Source organism: Populus euphratica, unplaced genomic scaffold (assembly GCF_000495115.2).
Source record: "Populus euphratica unplaced genomic scaffold, PopEup_1.0 scaffold159.1, whole genome shotgun sequence".
NCBI classification, from domain to species: domain Eukaryota; kingdom Viridiplantae; phylum Streptophyta; class Magnoliopsida; order Malpighiales; family Salicaceae; genus Populus; species Populus euphratica.
Window position 1 is genome coordinate 487,730 of NW_011499962.1, and position 20,047 is coordinate 507,776.

A 20,047-nucleotide genomic window follows, 5' to 3' on the forward strand; every position below is an offset into this window, starting at 1 on the left:
TCTATACTTCTCATTCTCATCTCTTTATAGCTGTAGGGTAGTGAATTTTAAGTTACTAACAGTCTTAGAGTTTCAATACAAGTTACTATTATGTTAAGTTTAAAACCTGAATTTAGCTATTTTAAAAAGGATTTATTTAATTGTGAGTTTCTAAATTTTTATATCCACAAGGTACATCATTTAGCTTCTTTATTAAATCCAATATGTTCATAAAAACTTAATTGTAGTTGGTGATTAACAAGGCTAACCACGCACATTGTATATGTTTAGCTTTGCTTTCACTTTGGGTTGCGTTATTTATTCTTACAGAAAGAAAGAAAAGAAAAGGAGTTGTCAATGGCTTTGGCATGAATGTCTAGTTAGCTAAACCACCACATAACCACTAGACTTTTTAAAGAGTTAGCTCCACGGTTGTAGAACTTCTTAGTCAAATGGAAGGGGTCCAAGGAAAAGATTAAGACTGTATTATTTTGGGAAGGCCATTTTCAGTTCTAATGGCTTAATTTAGTGGATCACATCAAGGTCCAGACTCAAATATCTTCAAATCGTAATATTAATATAGTTTTAGGTTAACTCGAAGATTTTTATCACTAATTTTGATGAACATAAAATTTTTTTGATGCATGCATCTTTCTCTTCGTAGCCAAGATAAATTGTACCTTTGCTAGCTTGTGTGTTAAATTTCACTTCTTTTCTACTCAAAGTTCTGTCTAAAGATATCACTCTTTGCTTTGGCACACGAATCCCATTTGCACCTAACATAGCAATAGTGCATTAATCAACCAAAACACCATTGCTTCGAGGGCTCGTGCTAGCTAGGCTCACAACAGCCCTACAATGTCCAACAATAAATTATACCATCCTCCAGCTAACAAGAAAAGCGACCAACTAGCACTAGGCAATGATCATCCTATGATCTGTTTGAATTCTCAAAAAGTTAAGTGTAAATTATACAGATTAATGTAAATACAATGAAGACCCACCACCATGTGCAGGTCAAATTATACTGTGAATTGATGGAGGCAACGAACATCTTCTTATGGAGTCACTCAGGCATCACAATATTGGCCAACAAACAGAAAGTCAAGTTCTGAAGACAGTCAAGAAAGGATCAAGGCCTTCTTTTGCCACGTGAAAAACTTTTTCGGAGAGATTAAAACTAGAGCCAATACATCCAAAACACTATGCATGAATCATACTCAATTTTGGAAAGTTAATTGTAAAATAATGGACGGTGACAAGAAAAACAGTGGATAATCTTGTCATGCATTAAGACAGCATCTGTACAACATTAGACACCTAATCACGTCATGGGTCAATTTGTTCACTTGTCATCTTCCTGGTTTTTTAATGTGCATGGTCCTCGAGCTTTCTTTGAAAAACTCCCATCAATCCCTCTAAAGCTTGTCCCTCAAGTTAATTTGCGTAAAGGGCAATATCCTTTGCGTTTCTTTAGCAATATTGAATTGCACTAGAGTAGCTTTTGGCCCATTTCCTTAGCTCCTCTCACCATCAATCCCTCACACAAAAGATTAGAAAAGAATACTAGCTAGCACCTTTCTCCCACGATGGTTTTATTTGTAGCTTCATCTCCATTTCCTCTTGGAAAGTGACTGCTAGCTCAAGTCATCCAGCATAGGGCTTCACATGGTGGGGTGGGGTGTTTGTTATCTCCATTCTTGGAGAAATGAGAGCTTCTCTTTTTTCTTCTTTTCACCTAATATCGAAGGTGATGTCCATATTAAGAGCTGTGGTCCATAAGGTTTTTGTTTTCTCTCACCATTGTCTCTTCCCTTTGCTATCAAGAGCAAGTTGGAGGGTTAGGAGTAAATTTAATTAGCTCCTCTCCTAATCATGGATATAAATAAACCGAAACTCTCTCCATGGATGGAATTTGGGAGAATTAAGCAAGCCAAAATATTACAGAAAATATTACTTTAATTTCTTCTTGCTAAATAGTGAGTAAATCTCACCACCAAATCCACTCAAAAGAATAATAGCTATCATCATCATTATTTTTTTAATAATTTTATCTATTAATACCCCAACTCTCCAAATTGAAATCTCTCTCAAGGACAATATACTGTATGGTGGGGTGGAAAGCAGCGGTTAAATAATTAATATAACCTATACTATAAAGTGCAAGAAAAGAATAATTAAGAAATACACGTGTGATGTATTATTGTCTTGCATTTACCACACTTTATATATATATATATATATATCCACGTAGGCGGAGAGAATCAAGTACCGATGAAATGATAAATATGGGAAGAGCTAACGAGTGTTCTTGAAACACATGCTGAGCATCATCCGTGTATATGAATTAAATCTCATTAATTTATTGTTGATTATTTTAAAGAATAAAAATCAAATGTTCAAATAAATATAAATGGTGTTAATGAAATATATGATATGTTTTTAAATGTATATTTTTTTAAATAAACATATTAATATCATCAAATAACTCTTAATAAATATATTGAAAACACCAATTAGAATAACAGTTATTTTTTTTATTTTTTTTTTATTATATTTAACTTACAATGAATTAAACATAATAAAATAACTTTATAAATATACATAATTTTTTTAGAATTAAAAAAAGATAAAACCTCTCCACCTCTGTCCTTGGCATCACTCACTGATGAAAGTAAATAATTTACCCTTTGAACCATCTAGATGGTGGCCAAGTAGTAAGAATTTGGGATCAAGAGGTTTGCTCCTTCTGTGATCTCAAGTTCGAGTCCTTGGTTGCTCATATGATGGTCACTGGAGGTTTATTTAGTCGTTAACTTTAGGACTCGTAAAATTAGTTATAATGCACATAAGCTGATACGAACACCCATGTTAATCTAAAAAAAATAAAATAACTCACCCTTTGACCGTCTCCCATTTCTGATTTCTCTCCCCAACTTCCAACAGACTCCACAGTCAACACAGCAGAAACCCCATTTCCCCCCTCTAAAATGACAAAATGCCCTTTCAACCTTGATGACAGTCATGTAATTTGCTATGAACAACCAAAGCATCTAGTTAGCAACACAACTCAGTTTCAACTTCTTCGGAATATAGACAGCTAGATAGCATTGCTACACGGAGAGATATGCAGGCTCACACTCTATCTCTATCTTAAAAAACATTTCACCGCTTAGATTCCTCCCTTGATAGGTAGATTCCAAATGGGGTTGTTGCAAAATCATTGATAAACAAAAACTTGGGAAAAGAAAGTTCAAAAACAAGACCAGATCTTTCAAGAATCTTCACAACCAATGTGCAGTGTCAGGCAAGCTATTGAGGTTATTTCTTCTTTGATCTCCTACTCTCATCCAATTAAAGTCTTTGCCATGAAATGGCAACTGATTAGAAACAAGCTAGAAGAGCTATGCTCAAGCCTGACTGCCCTAGATAATTGTGATTCAATCCAGAATCCAATACTTTCAGGCATGATATCTGGTATCCTAGCCTCTGCCAGTGACTGCTATGATCTTGCTAGAAGATGCGTGGATCTTTCGTACAGTGGCAAGCTCTTGATGCAGAGTGATTTGGATGTAATGTTTGCAAAGTTTGAGAGACATGTAAAGAATCTATTTGGGATTTGTACTGCAGGCATTTTGACTCAGGGTTTTGCCATTGTTGTGTCTAGGCCTGGTGACAATGCTTGCAAAGATGACATGATGTTTTACTTTAGAGATCTGTTGACTAGAATGAAGATTGGTGACTTGGAAATGAAGAGACAGGCTTTGCTCGATTTGTATGATGTTGTTGTTGAAGATGACAAGTATGTGAATATACTCGTCGAAGTTGGTGACATAGTGAATATACTGGTTAGTCTTCTTGATTCAGTGGAATTGGAAATTCAACAAGAGGCTGCAAAGGTCGTGTCAGTGATTTCGGGCTTTGATTCCTACAAATCTGTTTTGATTGGAGCTGGGATTGTAGGGCCTTTGATCAGGGTTTTGGAGAGTGGCAGTGAAATAAGCAAGGAGGGTGCCGCAAGAAGCTTGCAAAAATTAACTGAAAATTCTGATAACGCTTGGTCAGTTTCAGCTTATGGGGGTGTGACAGCTCTATTGAAAATATGTACTAGCGCTGATTCTAGAACAGCACTTGTTTGCCCTGCTTGTGGGGTATTGAGAAATCTTGTTGGTGTTGATGAAATAAAGAGATTTATGATTGAAGAAGGTGCAGTGCCCACATTAATCAAGCTGGCAGGATCAAAAGATGAAGCTGTGCAGATAAGTTCGATCGAGTTCCTTCAAAATATTGCATCTGTAGACGAATCAGTGAGGCAGTTGGTGGCTAGAGAAGGTGGAATTCGGGCATTAGTACGGGTTTTTGATCCGAAAAGCGCATGTACTTCAAAATCTCGAGAGATGGCATTAAGGGCAATTGAGAATCTATGTTTCTCTTCAGCTGGTTATATCATTATGTTGATGAATTATGGTTTTATGGATCAGCTTCTTTTCTTTCTTCGAAATGGAGATGTTTCGGTTCAAGAATTGGCACTGAAAGCAGCATTTAGGCTCTGTGGAAAATCAGAGGAGACTAAAAAGGCAATGGGGGATGCTGGATTTATGTCAGAGCTTGTTAAGTTTCTTGATGCAAAATCATTTGAAGTTAGAGAAATGGCAGCTGTGGCACTCTCCAGCTTAGTTTCTGTGCCTAAAAACCGTAAAAGATTCGTGCAGGACGATCGCAATGTGGGCTTTCTTCTTCAATTGCTTGACCAAGAAGAGGCAAATTCAGGTAGCAAAAAGTTACTGATCTCTATATTATTGTCCTTAACAAGTTGCAATAGTGGAAGAAAAAAGATTGCCAGTTCTGGTTATTTGAAGAACATAGAAAAACTTGCAGAAGCTGAAGTTTCTGATGCTAAAAGACTTGTCAGGAAGCTCTCCACAAATAGATTCCGTAGCATATTAAATGTAATCTGGCATTCTTGATTGTGATTCTCTTTCTTTCACCGTATATCTAAAAAAGTGGTATCAAAGCTTTTTCATCTTCTGTTGGTTCTTAATCTCACTTACAGGTCTTTATCTCTGTTTATTTTATCTGCAAAAACAGCTTTAGAGCAGCTTGTAAATATTCTGGCATTGTTGATTTGCAGTCACAGTTAATATTAAGTGAATAAAATATTAAAAACAGGATGTAATTACTGTTATTTAAGATATAGAAATGATATCTACGTGATAATTTTTTTTGTTAGCATTTGTGATGAAGCACACATGGAAATGGCAGGAAACCCAGAGAGGCATGGGAACAGTTCCTATCAAGTTTCGTCCATCCAACCATGATGGACACCAAAGACAGTGATGGATGAATTGCTCGACATATTTGCGTTTGTCTTTTCCCATCCTTTTCTTGTTTTGGCACGTTCGTATGAAAAGACATTTTATAATGTTTTGAGCTTATGCTAAAATAAAAGAGTTTGGGACCATATGAGGCAGATATTTAATTATTATTTTGTTATTTTTATCTTATTTTTAAATATATATTTTTTAGTTTTGAATTGTTTTGCTGTCTTGATATAAAAAATAAAAAAATAAAAATTATTTTAAAATATTTTTAAATTAAAAATACTTCAAAAAATAATTTCTATTACTTTTACAAATACCTCCCTAAATGTAGTTTAAGTCTCAGGTTATCTTTAGTGCAAATGACACCTTGCAGACAGTTTGGGTTACAGAATTGTTGATTTTTATGTAATTGTTGATTTTTATGTAATGTTGTTTTTTATTTAAAAATATTTAAAAATAATTTTTTTTTATTTTTAAAAATTATTTTTAAAATCAGTACAATAAAATAATTTAAAAACATAAACAAATAATTTTTAATAAAAAAAATTAAATTTAAAGAAATGCAGTTTTAAAAATATTTGAAATTATGATAATAATTGTTTTATTTTTTATTATAAAATATATTAAAATAATTTTTTATTTTTAATATCCATATATTAAAATAACCTAAAAATATAAAAGATATTAATTTAAAATAAATAAAAAAATTTCAAAATTTATCCTACCCTCTACTTGGAACGCAATGTTGGGATAGCAAAACTTTGCTGGCTTGAGAGTGAGAGATGAGGACCACGGAAACCTTGTTTGAATCCATGGCAGGTTGTTGCTTGTCTTTACTATGGAATGAATTTTCTTGTGGGGAACAGTCTTATCTTCCACATCTCAAAGCAACCCAGCCATCGTTGAGGCATAAATTTTGATGATTCTCTGGGCAGAGAAGCAATGTCCGATGGCTTTGTCTCGTTAGGAAGATGGTCCAGATGGGATTGATTTAAGTCGGGCCTTTTTGAAAGTGAAATGGACTGGTCTGACAGCAAACCTAGGACTTCGTGTCTTGACTGCCTTCCATCGTTTAGGGCTCCCTTCAGGAGTGTGTATTACGGTGTGGTTAAATTATAGTTATAAAATCATGGTTAAGAAAGATTTATAATTTTTTTTAAATTTAATTTTTTTAATTTAAAAAACTATAACAATACCAAACATATACTAACCTTCATTTATAAGGATCAAAATAAATTGCTTATGATTTTGTATATTTAATGGGGATTTAGAATTCACTTCTTTATTTACTTTATATAAATATAAATAAGTATATAAATAAAGACCAGCGGGTAATCAACACCATGTCATGGGTTTTTTTATAAAAAAATAATGTTCAGGAAATATAAATATATTTAAAAAAAATTTAAATTTATAATTTAAATTATAAACTGAATCAGATAAAATAATTAAGTTGATTTTATTTTAATTGAATAATAAAAAAATAACAAAAAATGAATCAAATTAAAAACAAACATAAGTTTTGATAACCAACATGGACGTATGGAGGATATATATATATATATTTGGCTATTTGGCCTTGGATACTTAGGGATCTCGACCATATGGAGCTTGTGTACAAACCCTTATTGACAAAAATAAGAAAAATGTGGAATCGTAGCATGATTATTGTTAGTGAATTGTCTATAAATTCAAGATCGATATATTGAATTCTTAGAATTGAGAATAAATGAGGCTATTGTTATGCTCAATTACTAATAAGTTCTTGTTTGAGTAGATAATCATTCGATCAGTATGATGAAATGAGCTAAAGGGCCAGATTGAAAGAATATAGAACTAGAAAAGATGAATACTGTGATGGTATATTATGCATGATGTATAGAGAAATTAATTAAGACAGAGTACTTAAATGAAAAGATTGGAGTGAAATGAAAATGTAGTATAGATGGAATATATTTTTAGAGGATCGCAAGTGATACAATTGTTTCTAAAGTTGATAGAAATATTATGGTATTGGGTATGTATATATGTATGTATATGTATCATTGTTATGTTTTGTTTTTCTTTTTAATTTGGTGAAGGTTCTAGTGTCATGGACATGGATATGAATAATTTATAATTTATATTATTTGTGTGTTGCAGGTACACTCAACCAGTTGTTTCGTTTCAACCTTTCGACCATTCATCAGATCGTTATATGCAATTAATATAGAAATAAAAAATTGTAAATTAATTCATAGTATTTTATCTAGATTTATTTAGTATGTTTAAATTAATATACTATGAGAAATTGATAAGTGAGAAAAGAGTGACGACCCTTTCTTTATTTTGATGTCAAAAATGATATTAATAAGTGGAGAATTCAATTATATATAATTGTATTTATATTTTGTGCAGAAGTATATTCAAATGGAATAGTTAATATTTATGGCTTGAGAGGTATGCCTATTAATAAATTGCATGGTTAGTTATATTTAGGGTTATTATTTACAGGTATTTCAAAAACTGGATAAAATTTTGGAAAACCCTACTAAAATTGTGTTAGAATTGGATAATCCTTTACTTTAATAAAACATAAATCCCTCACAAGATTGATATTTATACATATAAAATTTGTATTATATGAATGAGAGTGTCTTTATATAAGAAAAAAATTATCCTATTTACATATTTTAGTATTAATAAATGATTAAAAAAATATTTAAATTTTCAGGTCTTTACATGTTAAGATTTTATTATTCATTTCTTGATGCAAAAATTGTTTACAATAAATCTCTTAAGATTTTAACATCTCTTTAGTCTTGCACTTATAAACAAAGTCTTTGTCTTAAAATTGATGAGCTCAATAATTTCTCAACAAACTCAATGAACCTAAGTTTTAAATTTAGAAGAAATATAAAAGCTTAAAAAATAAAGAGAAAAACACCAAAATTTAAGGTAAGGAAAAGTATGTAAAATAATAATAAAAATATTTCTTGAAATCTTCTTTTACCCTTTTTTATAATTGATTTTGAAAGCTAAAAAGTTATAAATTCTTATATTAACCATAATTAATTTTAAAATTATCAAATTTTGATTAACTATTGTAAATCCATATTAAAAATTGAACATTATAGTTGTCGCACGTAGAAAAATCCGTGCGGCATCGGCTGACGATTTTTTTTGGTTATTATTTATGTTTTGCTTGGTTCTTTGGAGTCGCCACCTAGTATTATGGTTACTAGGAACCTATGGTCTGCGAGGGTTTGAGTAAGGGACTGGTTGTGCAAGGGAAAAACGCATCACTCCAGTGCACCCTATCTTAGGTAAGTTGCATTATTTGTTTGATTGTTTTTCTAGGTAGAGTTTTTATTCGTTGGTCTTTTCTAAGGTTTAAGGCAGATCTCCTTTCGTGAAGGAATCTCTACCTCTTTGGGTTAAATCCTAACCATTCTAAAGTCTGAATTTTAAAATTGCCTTTATTTACACCTTATATTTTTAATACTCGAGGGTGTACTTTATCGTGTAATTTTACACCCCACAAATATTAAAGTCTGCATCTTAATCCTAAAAAAGGAAAAAAAGATTTTTGATATTTTGACCAGACCTTAATGGATAATTATAAACTAGTTATGATATCTATTTTTTAGATTTTTAAATCGTGAAAAAGATGTAATTTTTTTTATTTTGAAACATGCTTGAAAAATTCTTTAGGATTTGGCCGTATGCAAATAAATATTTGTTTTTGTTTTTAAATATTTTGGAGAAAACCGGACATTTTAATACTGGACTTGTATCTTAGCATGTAAGTATACAACCCAATATTAAGCAAACTTGGTAGAAAAATATTTAAGAAAATCACAAAGTTTTTGAAATGATTTTTAAAATTTGTTTTTGAATTTTTTTTATATATATACATATAATATAATATAATATTTAAATATTAAAAATATATGGGCTGGACCGGGCTCAAACCATGAAAAGTGGGCCAAAATCAGCCCAAAATGAGTTGGGCTGTTTTTGGCCCAGGATTTTTGGGTTTGGGCCAGGCTTAGCCCAACCTCTTGGGTTAGGCCAGAACTGGCCCGACCCAAACAAATGGCTAAAGGAACAAAGAAGGAAAAAGGTGGAGCAGGGAGAACAGAATTACCGGGCGTGAAGAGAGTCAGCGGCTTGGCTGGTGGTGCATGGTGTGACTGAAGGCGATGAGGCCGGCGGCATGAGCTGGTTGCTACAATGGTGGAGGCCGGTCGGAGGAAGAAAAAAAAAGAAGAAAAACTTGTAGCAGAGAGAGAGAAAGGTGTTGCAAGCTTCAGTGAGGTGGTTTTATGGTTTCTGGAGATGGGGATGATGGTGTGGTGTTTCGTGGGAACGACGGCGGTGAGGTCAGTGGTGGTGGCTGGAGGCCACGACGGAGAAAAAAAAAAAACAAGGGGCTGGTTGCAGGAAATACAAGCAGAAAAGTTGATTTTCGGCCAACTTTGGGTTCAATTTTCTTCCTCCTCTGAGCATGAAATTTGCTTTTCGGCCAACTTTGGGTTCGATTTTCTTCCTCCTCTGAGCATGAAATTTGCTCCCATTTATAGGCATGTAAAGAGGGTAATCTCATCTTCAACGAGAAAAAATTTTTAGCCCTTGATTCGACTCGAGGAATTCAGGCCGTTGGCTTAAAGTGTACACCTCAAACTACCAAATTTGACAAATCCCAAGCTGCAAGCTGCCCAAGGTAGCCACTTTAAGCTGACCAACGGAGCCTTTTTAAATCTTATAAACCCGACCAGACAATTCATGAGGCTACAGGGGCTGTTGGTGAACATGTTGGTGCATGCGTTGTCGGATTTGGTGGCCAAATGAGGCAAAAAATGCGTCTGGAACGGTGCTACTCGAGCAGCTTTTCGGGGAAGACGATGAACAGTAACCTTTTTTTTAACTCATAAAACTTCAACTTCAACCCCGAATTTACGCACCTTTTTTATTATAGTCCTTGATCTCAGATTTATACAATTTCACCCCTAATTAACCATGAAACTCTCAATTTCTTCAATTTGACCCTTGATTTCACTTAATTAACTTGGTAAAAATTAAATTTGGTTTCTTAAAATTCTAATCTTCTCAATTAAGCCCAAATTAGACTCCCAAACTTAATTTTTTTCACAAATTAAGCCCCAAATAAAATTAATTTGACCCATTTAAAGTATAATTAAGTCCTTGCACTTAATTAAATCCTTCAATTGAACCTAAATTAATTTTTGAACATAATTAAAATTCAATTTGACCTATGATTAAATCAAATTGGCCCATTAAAAATTTAATTATATCATTGGACTTAATTTTTATGCAAATTCGTTCAATGCTCATTTAATTTGACCTTTTAATTTGTATTTTTCTATTTTTGGGCGTATTTGAATTTGTATTTTTCTATTTTTGGGCGCAATAGGGTACAATTAGGTCTTGAAATTCTTTAAAAATTGCGGCTTTATTTTTGTCTATTTTTGCAGTCTTTCTAGATCAGCTTTCTCCATATTGTCAGCCTTTATTTTATTTTATTTTATTTTTTTATTTTCTGCAGAATTGGGTTATGACAATAGTTATAAAATAAATGTCTTTAGAGTTGAAAAAACTTAGGAAAGTTCTGTTGAAAAAATACAGGAAAAACTGATTAGACTTTTTCTTTTATGGGTTGGAAAAAATAGTGGGTATGGGTGGAAGAAATAGTTTTTCATAGACCAAATCCAAGCTCAAATGTTTTTTCTGAGCACAAAAAAATATTTAAGAATTGCTAATATATCTTCTAGTAGAAAAAAACCATGTGGAGAATAATTTGATGTGGCTTGATTGACTTGGTGATTTCAAGAATAACTTGAATGATCGGAAAAAATATAGTTTGACTGAAAAAAATTCTAGATGATATATTCTTTTGTAAAAAATATTGAGATGACAACATATTAGATAGATATGAGTTAACCTTTTAAATTCATGATTTGGGTTATGAAATCATGATAATTTTATATAAAAAAATTAAAATAAATTATGAATCTCAATTTCCAATCAATCTAATATTGAAAGATAAAATTGAAAAAAAAATAATTAAGAAAATGACACAAAAAAACTATAGTCAACTCAGGTTAATCGACAAACTTGTAACTTAGATCTTAAAACTATGATAACCTCATAGAAAATAAATCAAAATAAATTATGAAATCTAATTTCTAATCAATCAAATATTGTAGAACATTGAAAACAAAAACTTAAAAAAATAACCCAATCAATCATATTAACTCTTCAAACCCACAATCAATTTCATAAGATCATAATAACCTTATAAAAAGTAAATTAAAATTTAAAAAAAAATTAATTCCTAACCAACCAAATATTAAAATATGAAACTAAAAACAAAAACCAATTAAAAATGAAGAAAACAAGAGTTAGCTTGCAAAACTCATACTTAGGGTTATGATACTATATAAAACAATCTATTTTTAAAAGATAAAATAAAAAAAGAAAGTTAGATTGTTTAAAGTTGAAATTCAAAAAAGAAAAAAAAACTAAATAATAAAATGTAAAAAAAAAACCACAAGGAAAGATACTTTGTACCTGTGGCTATAATAATATTTTTCTTGCCAATATCTTTTAATTATATACTTCTCTCTAGCAAATTATAAGAAATTGATTATTATTTAATGATAAAAAGATAAAATTAAAGAGAAAACAATTCAATAACTAAAAGAAAATAAAGCGTTGTGTCACTCCATAGTATTTCTTTCTAAAACTATGGGCATGGAGCTACAAGAAAAATCTTACTGTTTGTCTATTAATAATAATCTTAATGGTAAATATGTATCTTGTGCTTCGTATTACTACGTGAGCTGTTGCTAAATGTTGTTGTTTTGTTTTTGTATTTAAAAAATAATTTTTATTTTAAATTAATATTTTTTTAGTATTTTAGATCATTTTGATATTTCAAATATCAAAAATTATTTTTTAAAAATATTATTTTGATATATTTAAAAATAAAATAAAATAAATTACCACCGGTGGTTAAATTAAAACATCAAACAGGGAAAGGTGAAGGTGAGTTGTCTATGACCGCATTCCACGAATTCTCTATAGCATTAGTTGCCAAACTTATTTTTTTCTTGGTTTTGGTATACAATATTCTGCACCATTGTTGATATTCCTTTCAAGATTTTCCTTACTAATAATGTTCTTAATGTGCTATTATCCTTTAACTGGTTGCATGAATGTAGCCTTCCATGCTTTTGTCCCATGCTGTTTAGAGCATGAATACAACATTTTTTTGTTGCTAGACGCTTCTTTAGGATTTAAATTTGCATTAAAGTATTTGCATGAATAAAGGTACTGGATTGCCGACCTTGACATCAATACCCCAATTGTATTTCTGATGCATAATCCTGGAACTCAGTTGGGTTCTGTGGCTTGTGCTCTACTGCACTGGAGGCCTTCTGTAGCATCAAGTTGTTGCACAAATTGATGTTTATGTGTTTGTTTAAGAGATACGTTGCGCGGTATACCTCATGAAAAAGCATCCGCCGCACCTCACAATCAAACACTGCGAGTTAGCTGCTGTATACCTTTGTTGTGTGAGTAAAGAGTGATAGTATATTGGATTTAGTTAAGTCTGCATGCATTTTAATTGTGTTGCTGAAGAGATAAGCTCACTCGTTTATTTGCACTTGATTTTTCTAAAATTAAAATATCTTTAGGGTCTACTTGGTGACCCCTAGGCCTATGAAACAATCCTTTACATCCAACAATTTTTTATTTTTTTTGTAAGCGTTTGTGATGAAGGACACGGGGATGACAAGAAACCCAGAGAGGCATGTGAACAGTTCCTATCAAGTTTCGTCCATCAAACCATGATGGACAGATTACTTTGACTTATTCTCTGTATTTTCCCATCCCTTTCTAGCTATGGCACTTTCGTGTTAAAAAATATTTTGTAATGTTTTGAGCTTATGCTTAAAAAAAATCAGTTTTAAATGTGGTTCAAGGGTCCAAGTTATCTCTTTAGTGCAGATGACACCACCTTGACTGCTGGAGACAGTTAGGGTTACTGAAATATCAGGCAGACATGACGATGATGTTGGTCCCATGTCTTAATGGGAAAGGACTTTACAGTTGTAGTGTATGCGTACTTATTTTGGGATAGCAAAACTTTGCTTGCTTGATAGTAAGAGATTTGGACCACTGAAACCTTGTTTGATCCTTGGCAGGTTGATGCTTATTGTGAGTATTGTGAATCAAAACATAAATTTCATATGCTCCACACTCTGCTATTGAATAGATTTTCTTGTGGGTGTTAACAAAAATATCAGATGTAAACTAGAAATGTATCCTGTTCAAGTTAAAAATTCTGGTCAAATTAAGAATAGTAATTTCTTAAAAATATTACTTGATCGAATCAAAAACTGGTTCGATTCGGTCAAAATTGCATACTAGTCCAATTAGGAGTTGTAATTTCTTTATTAATTATATATTATTTAATTCAAAAAATACTAATAGAGGGAGTGATGATTGCATGCCATTCTAGCGACAAGAATTACAAAGAAAACATTCTATAACAATGATCAAAGAGGGAGTTTGGCAAGCCAGCCATCTTGGTCAATGAAGGATGACTTCGAAAATTGATTGATCTGTTGTGCATCAAGCTTCTTCTCCCATGGCACACGCTTTGAAATGTCTGATCCTCGTCCTTTACAATTAACCTCCGCATGGGTAAATTCAGGCCTTGAAAAACAGAAAATTGAAATCAGAGTAAACATAAAGAAAATCATGCAAAATAGGAAGTCATGGACAGGTCTTGAATTCTGCAAAACTGACTAATGCCCCTGATAATGCCAAGGACTCCAGCCTGCAGGCTCAACCACTTGAGATAAATATACTACTGTTGAATATGGCCTGAAAGCGCTCCCAGTGTAACCTTTAACACCCTCAAGTCCAGAAACAGTGCAACGGCTATATAAATACGAAACCACTGGTTAGGAAACGCCTTGGCTCGAGCTGTTATAAATCCTCCAGTGGTAACATTTCTTGAACATTTCTGCATCAATCATGAGATATATTTTACTAAAAAATAGATGCTAATTAATCATGTCTATATTGAAGTCTTTGGATTCTTTTTAATTGATTAGATGTTTTTTTTGCATTATATATGGTATAAGATTTTAGTGCACAATCCACTACAAAGTATATAGTCTAGTGGCATCATATGCACATCAAAGCATTAAAAAATAAATTATAAGGCAATAGTTTTTTCATCAGGAACCATTAATAACTTGGAAAATGATTTTCATGCATAATTAATCAATTTGGCGTAGAAATTAAGATTAATACATGAAAAATCTTCATTGCTTCGTAAAAAGATTGGCCAGCACCTTATATAAGATCTACTCCACCTTCAATGTAGCAATCGGAGAAGTGATGGCGGCCGGAGGCATCCCACAATGTATCTTGAACCCCAAAAATACACAATCATAGAAAGCAGACTTATTACCATAAATTCGTGCTGAAAGTGCTGGTTTGGCACCAGGTACCTTAATTCCTTTGTTGGTATTTTGCATCAACTTCCGGTCAAATGAATTCTGCAATATTAATAAACATGCAGGAAATAACAAAAGCTAAGCGTGGATTGAAAAATAATGTAATACACATTCATAGGCATTTTTTGCTGGAATAGTGCCCCTAGGTTGAAAGGATGAATCTAGACGCCTCACCTAAAGTTAAAAGGTCAAATATGCTCGTGCTTGGAAGGCCAAATATTCTTGCTTATTTTTTTAAAGATAAACAACTCATTTCTATTTTTTTTTAAAAAAAAACACAAAATAAACAAAACATCATCTACTTGTAATATCTTTCAAGAATCTAAGGTGGCTCTGATGATCAAAAATTAACGTTCATGTTTTTTCGACCACTTCCATACACACCAAAATTATAACAATTGATAGTTATAGTTTAGCCACCTAAGAGCTTTCTTATTATCTTCCTCTTTTATTAACTTTCTTTCTCCTTTTACAACATCTAGAGATTGAAATACAAAATAAATGAGGTTTCATAACTAAAATGTAAAAGTTAAAAAGAATAGGCACTAATTATGCAAAAGATTGAACTTTAGGGATTAAATTGAACTTTTCTATCTTTTGAAAAGTATAAGTGGAAAGAGGTCCTATTTTTTCTTATTTTAGTTTTGATTTCTAGTCTTTTAATTTTTTTTAATAATAACATAAAATTATCTTTCTTAAAATCAATTTTTAATTTAACATCAAACTATTTTATGATATATCAACTACTGAGAACATGCAAATCAAAATATATAAAACTATGCAAACATAAGTTGTAAAGATGAAATTAAAATAAAATAACATTTAATAATTGAAGTGTAAGAAAAAATTAGGGATCTAAAAGAAAAATATTGTTATGAACAATGATATGTACATATTAATGTGAGGTATTAAATGATAGATTTATGGTAAAAATATATTTAAAAACAATTAGCACAATAAATTAAAAATATCAGCAAATAGTACAATGTAAAAAAAATTAGCGAAACAACATAATTTTATACATGTTGCGATTGAAAAACATGACATTTATAGATTATTGATATTTAAAAAAACAACTTTTAAAAGACAAATATGAAATGGACAGGAAAAAGAAGAAAAAAATAAATAAAAACATTCAGAAGACATTAAAATTATTATTATTTCACAATTGATATTATAAAAAAATTATAATATGACAAATCCAGCAACATAAATTTTTTTTTTTAAAGGTGAAATGAGTAGACCATACTTGTTATCAAAGACAAGAGAGCCACCACTCAACTTTAGATATCAAGTATATATTCAGGTTATCATTAGTAATCTTTTTTAGTTTTGTTAAATTTTTTTTATAATACTAGTAGTGTTATAATAGTAGACCATACTTGTTATCAAAGACAAGTGAGCCACCACTCAACTTTAAATATCAAGTATGACATACTCAAGTTATCATTAATAATTTTTTTCAGTTTTGTTAATTTTTTTTTTGTTGAATTTTTTTTTTATAATACTAGTAGTGTTATAATCAAAGTTTTGATATGTTTTTAGAATTTATTTTTTATTTATTTTTATTCTCTCCTACTTATTTTATTTTTTTAAAAATTTTGTTATTTTAAATAGAAACAAGTTATACATATAAAGTTTTTTAATCGTAACATATATAAACCATGTTATTTTTCAATTATTTTCAAATCGTGTGTGTGTGTAAAGTTGAAAGCAGCCATAAAAACCACATGACTTTTAATTGTATTTTATTGGAAAAGAGGCTCCATTAATATCATTGGCAAAAGAAAAGGAGGGATAGATTTGTTATGGCTCTCTGGAGTCAGATAATCATCCTGTTCAGAAATAGCAATATCTCAGTTCAGCAACTTATTTATTTATTTATTGTGTGTGTGGTGAGGAATTGCTTTCAGTCATCACTGTATTCCCTTACTTCCGGAAATTTGACATCATAACTCTTGTGGAAACCAAGTGACATCATTTCGCATCCCACTCCATTAACCTGAAGGCATAAACACCCCTTGTAATCCCCTCGAACAACATAATTGCCTCCCTTGGATTTTAAAATTATGATTTTTTCAATGATAAAACGGCCTCTCGTTTAGAAAAAAAAATATATTAAGTTTTTCCAGTAAATGTAATTATACAAGTTACCAAATTAATTTATTATATATTAATTTATACCCTTTAATTATTTTTCCAAAAAAAAAAAACCATGATAGAGCGTGTAAAATCTAGGTATCACATGGTATATAACTTTTTCTGTAAAGTTCTTAAAATTCACGTTTTTTCCACTTTGTATTTCAGAAAAAGTCTGGCCGAACAACATTATCCAAGTATTGATAAGGTTAATCAGGTGAACAGGCAAATATTTGTTGGCTCAGCATGATGGCTATGTATTTTCTGATATGCAAATTAATTTTTCTGAAACAATCTTCACCCAATTCTTCTCCTCGGTATGGTTTCAGTGAATAATATAATAAAAAGAAACTTATTTGTTTGAGAGAGTATTACACATTTGGGCACGTAAGAATCAATCAGGCTATAATTAAGAAATTAAAAAAGAAATAAATTAAGAACCTCTAATGTTGGTGTGGAAAACATTATGATTAATAAATCTGATAGTCTGTGATAATTAAATACCTGAAATGGCGTGTGTGTCTAAGATCAATGGCCATGGGAAAATCTCTATTTTGATTCTGTGCTTTTGTATGGAACAAGGCCATGCAGCCTTCACTCACGCATCCACTTGTCGCCCTTGTATTGTAGAATTGACAGCATTATTAAATAAGATTTTGTGAATCATTTATTTGTTAATGGAATAATAATAATTTTGGCCCAATTATTAGTAATGGGTGAACTGAGTTTTGTAATTTTAGTGGTTGTCACCAACACCTACGAGTAATTTTTCAGTAATTTGTGTGAACTGAGTTTTGCTGCCATCCAAGCGGTAGATAGCTAAGGAGACTTGAAAATGAAGAAGTGAAAAAAGAAAAAGAAATTAATAAATACTATAATAATTCTCTTTAAAGAAGACAATCTGGCAATCTCTATCTATAAATAGACAGGCCAAGCTTGTCTAAAACCTGTCTTCTTCTTCTTGTTTCCTTTTCCTCTTAAAAACTAGCTACCATTTCTTTGATCTTCTTATATCATTTTCTTGGTGCAATTGAAGCAAGCTAAAATGCCTGCAGTAGGGATAGCTGTTGGTGACAACAAAAGGGAATATCCAGGCAACCTTACTCCCTTTGTCACTGTAACATGTGTTGTTGCAGCCATGGGTGGCTTGATCTTTGGTTACGATATTGGGATTTCTGGTAATTCTTTTTACATCAAGTTTAATGCTTTGAGACTTGATTTTGGCATATGGATTGTTTTCAAAATATAGTCACGAACTTTGAAGAATGCTTTTCTTGAATGCATTGTCCACAAATATTACTCTCAAGATGTTTCTTTTTTTATATAAATATTGATGATTTTGTTAAAAAATTTGTGATTTTGCAGGTGGAGTCACGTCCATGCCATCATTCTTGAGGAAGTTTTTTCCATCTGTTTACCGTAAACAGCAAGACTCCATTACAAACAAGTACTGCCAATATGATAGTCAAACACTAACCATGTTCACTTCTTCTCTGTATTTGGCTGCTTTATTGGCATCACTTGTGGCATCCACAGTCACTCGCAAATATGGAAGGAAACTCTCCATGTTGTTTGGAGGTCTTCTCTTCTGTGCTGGCGCCATCATCAATGGTGCTGCTAAAGCAGTATGGATGTTGATTCTTGGTAGAATCTTGCTTGGTTTTGGTATAGGCTTTGCCAATCAGGTATTCTTAATGTCCTTTTTGTCTCTCTCTTTTTTATGATTCTCGTTTCGATTTTTAGTTGCTAGTGATTGTGGAGTTGTTTTGTTCGGGATTATTTATTAACTTTTTGTGTTTTAGCATTAGAGAAGCAAAAATAAAAGGTGCTGCATGATTTATTTTTTCTGTACATGATTTCATTGTTTTCAATGGAATCTTTCTGGGTTTTGAGTACTAAAGCATGTCATCTTTGTTTTCTTGTATGTTGTTGAGTTGTTTCTGATCCGAATATGGGCTTGTAGTCCTTTTTAAGTTAAACAAGATTCAATGCTTTGTTTGGTTCCTGAGAAAAAAAAGTAGGGAAAGAGTTAAAAGGAAAAGAAAAAAGGTGATTCCAATTTCCTCTAATGTAGCAAATAGCAATACAAGTGACAGAATTCGACTGAATGATAAGAAAAGTGAGGTACTTTGTTATTTTATTATCTTTTGGAAGTCACGGTTGCCTTGTTTTCTTTTGCATGACATCTCTGACACCTTTTCTCCACAAAAGTTAACTTGTTGACGCTGCAGCTTTGAACCGAAAAGTTGCAACTTGATAGCGGCTTAATTGTTAATCTAAGCAATAGAAAACAGGGTGATCAGAGATTTAATGGTTTTGATTTTTGCTTGTAATTACAGTCTGTGCCCCTCTACCTCTCAGAGATGGCTCCGTACAAGTACAGAGGTGCCCTCAACATTGGTTTTCAATTATCAATCACAGTTGGTATCCTGATTGCCAATGTATTAAACTATTTCTTTGTTAAAATCCATGGTGGTTGGGGATGGAGATTGAGTTTGGGTGGCGCTATGGTTCCTGCACTCATAATCACAGTTGGATCACTAGTCCTTCCTGACACTCCAAACTCTATGATCGAACGTGGCCAGCATGATGAGGCTAGAGAAAAATTGAAAAGAGTTCGTGGTGTTGATGATGTTGATGAGGAATTTAATGACCTTGTTGCTGCTAGTGAAGCTTCAAAGAAAGTTGAACATTCATGGAAAAATTTGTTGCAAAGAAAGTACAGGCCCCACGTAGCTATGGCTGTAATGATTCCATTCTTTCAGCAACTTACTGGCATCAATGTCATTATGTTTTACGCTCCTGTTTTGTTCAACACGATTGGTTTTGGTAATGACGCTGCGCTCATGTCTGCTGTGATCACCGGTACTGTTAATGTTGTTGCTACCATGGTTTCTATCTATGGTGTTGATAAGTGGGGAAGAAGGTTTCTCTTCCTTGAAGGTGGCTGTCAGATGTTGATATGCCAGGTAATGACTTGTTTACGCAAGAAATTAGCTTTTTTCGTGCTGTTGTCTTGTAACTTTGTAGTTCTTAACACCTTTTTTTTAAAAAAAAAAAAAACAAACG

At 32.0% G+C, this 20,047-nt stretch overlaps 2 protein-coding genes across 2 annotated transcripts in view; both read left to right on the plus strand.

Annotated features, from left to right (window-relative positions):
- The first annotated feature begins 2,880 nt into the window (after positions 1 to 2,880).
- Positions 2,881 to 5,147, plus strand: LOC105138789 (vacuolar protein 8-like). Its single transcript, XM_011045007.1, has one exon. The coding sequence runs from the start codon at positions 3,273 to 3,275 to the stop codon at positions 4,944 to 4,946; it is 1,674 nt and encodes a 557-aa protein (XP_011043309.1). The 5' UTR covers positions 2,881 to 3,272; the 3' UTR covers positions 4,947 to 5,147.
- Positions 5,148 to 17,856: 12,709 nt separating this feature from the next.
- LOC105138790 (sugar carrier protein C) overlaps positions 17,857 to 20,047 on the plus strand; it is a 3,069-nt gene continuing 878 nt past the window's right edge. The window contains exons 1-3 of the mRNA XM_011045008.1: positions 17,857 to 18,156; positions 18,344 to 18,663; positions 19,318 to 19,947. Of these exons, the coding sequence (XP_011043310.1) occupies positions 18,024 to 18,156; positions 18,344 to 18,663; positions 19,318 to 19,947 (1,083 nt within the window). The 5' untranslated portion in view covers positions 17,857 to 18,023. The remainder of the gene's footprint in view (positions 18,157 to 18,343; positions 18,664 to 19,317; positions 19,948 to 20,047) is intronic.

Excerpts from the sequence above, each read along its gene's own strand:
- LOC105138789 (XM_011045007.1), top strand. The coding sequence starts at position 3,273 with ATGTGCAGTGTCAGGCAAGCTATTGAGGTTATTTCTTCTTTGATCTCC.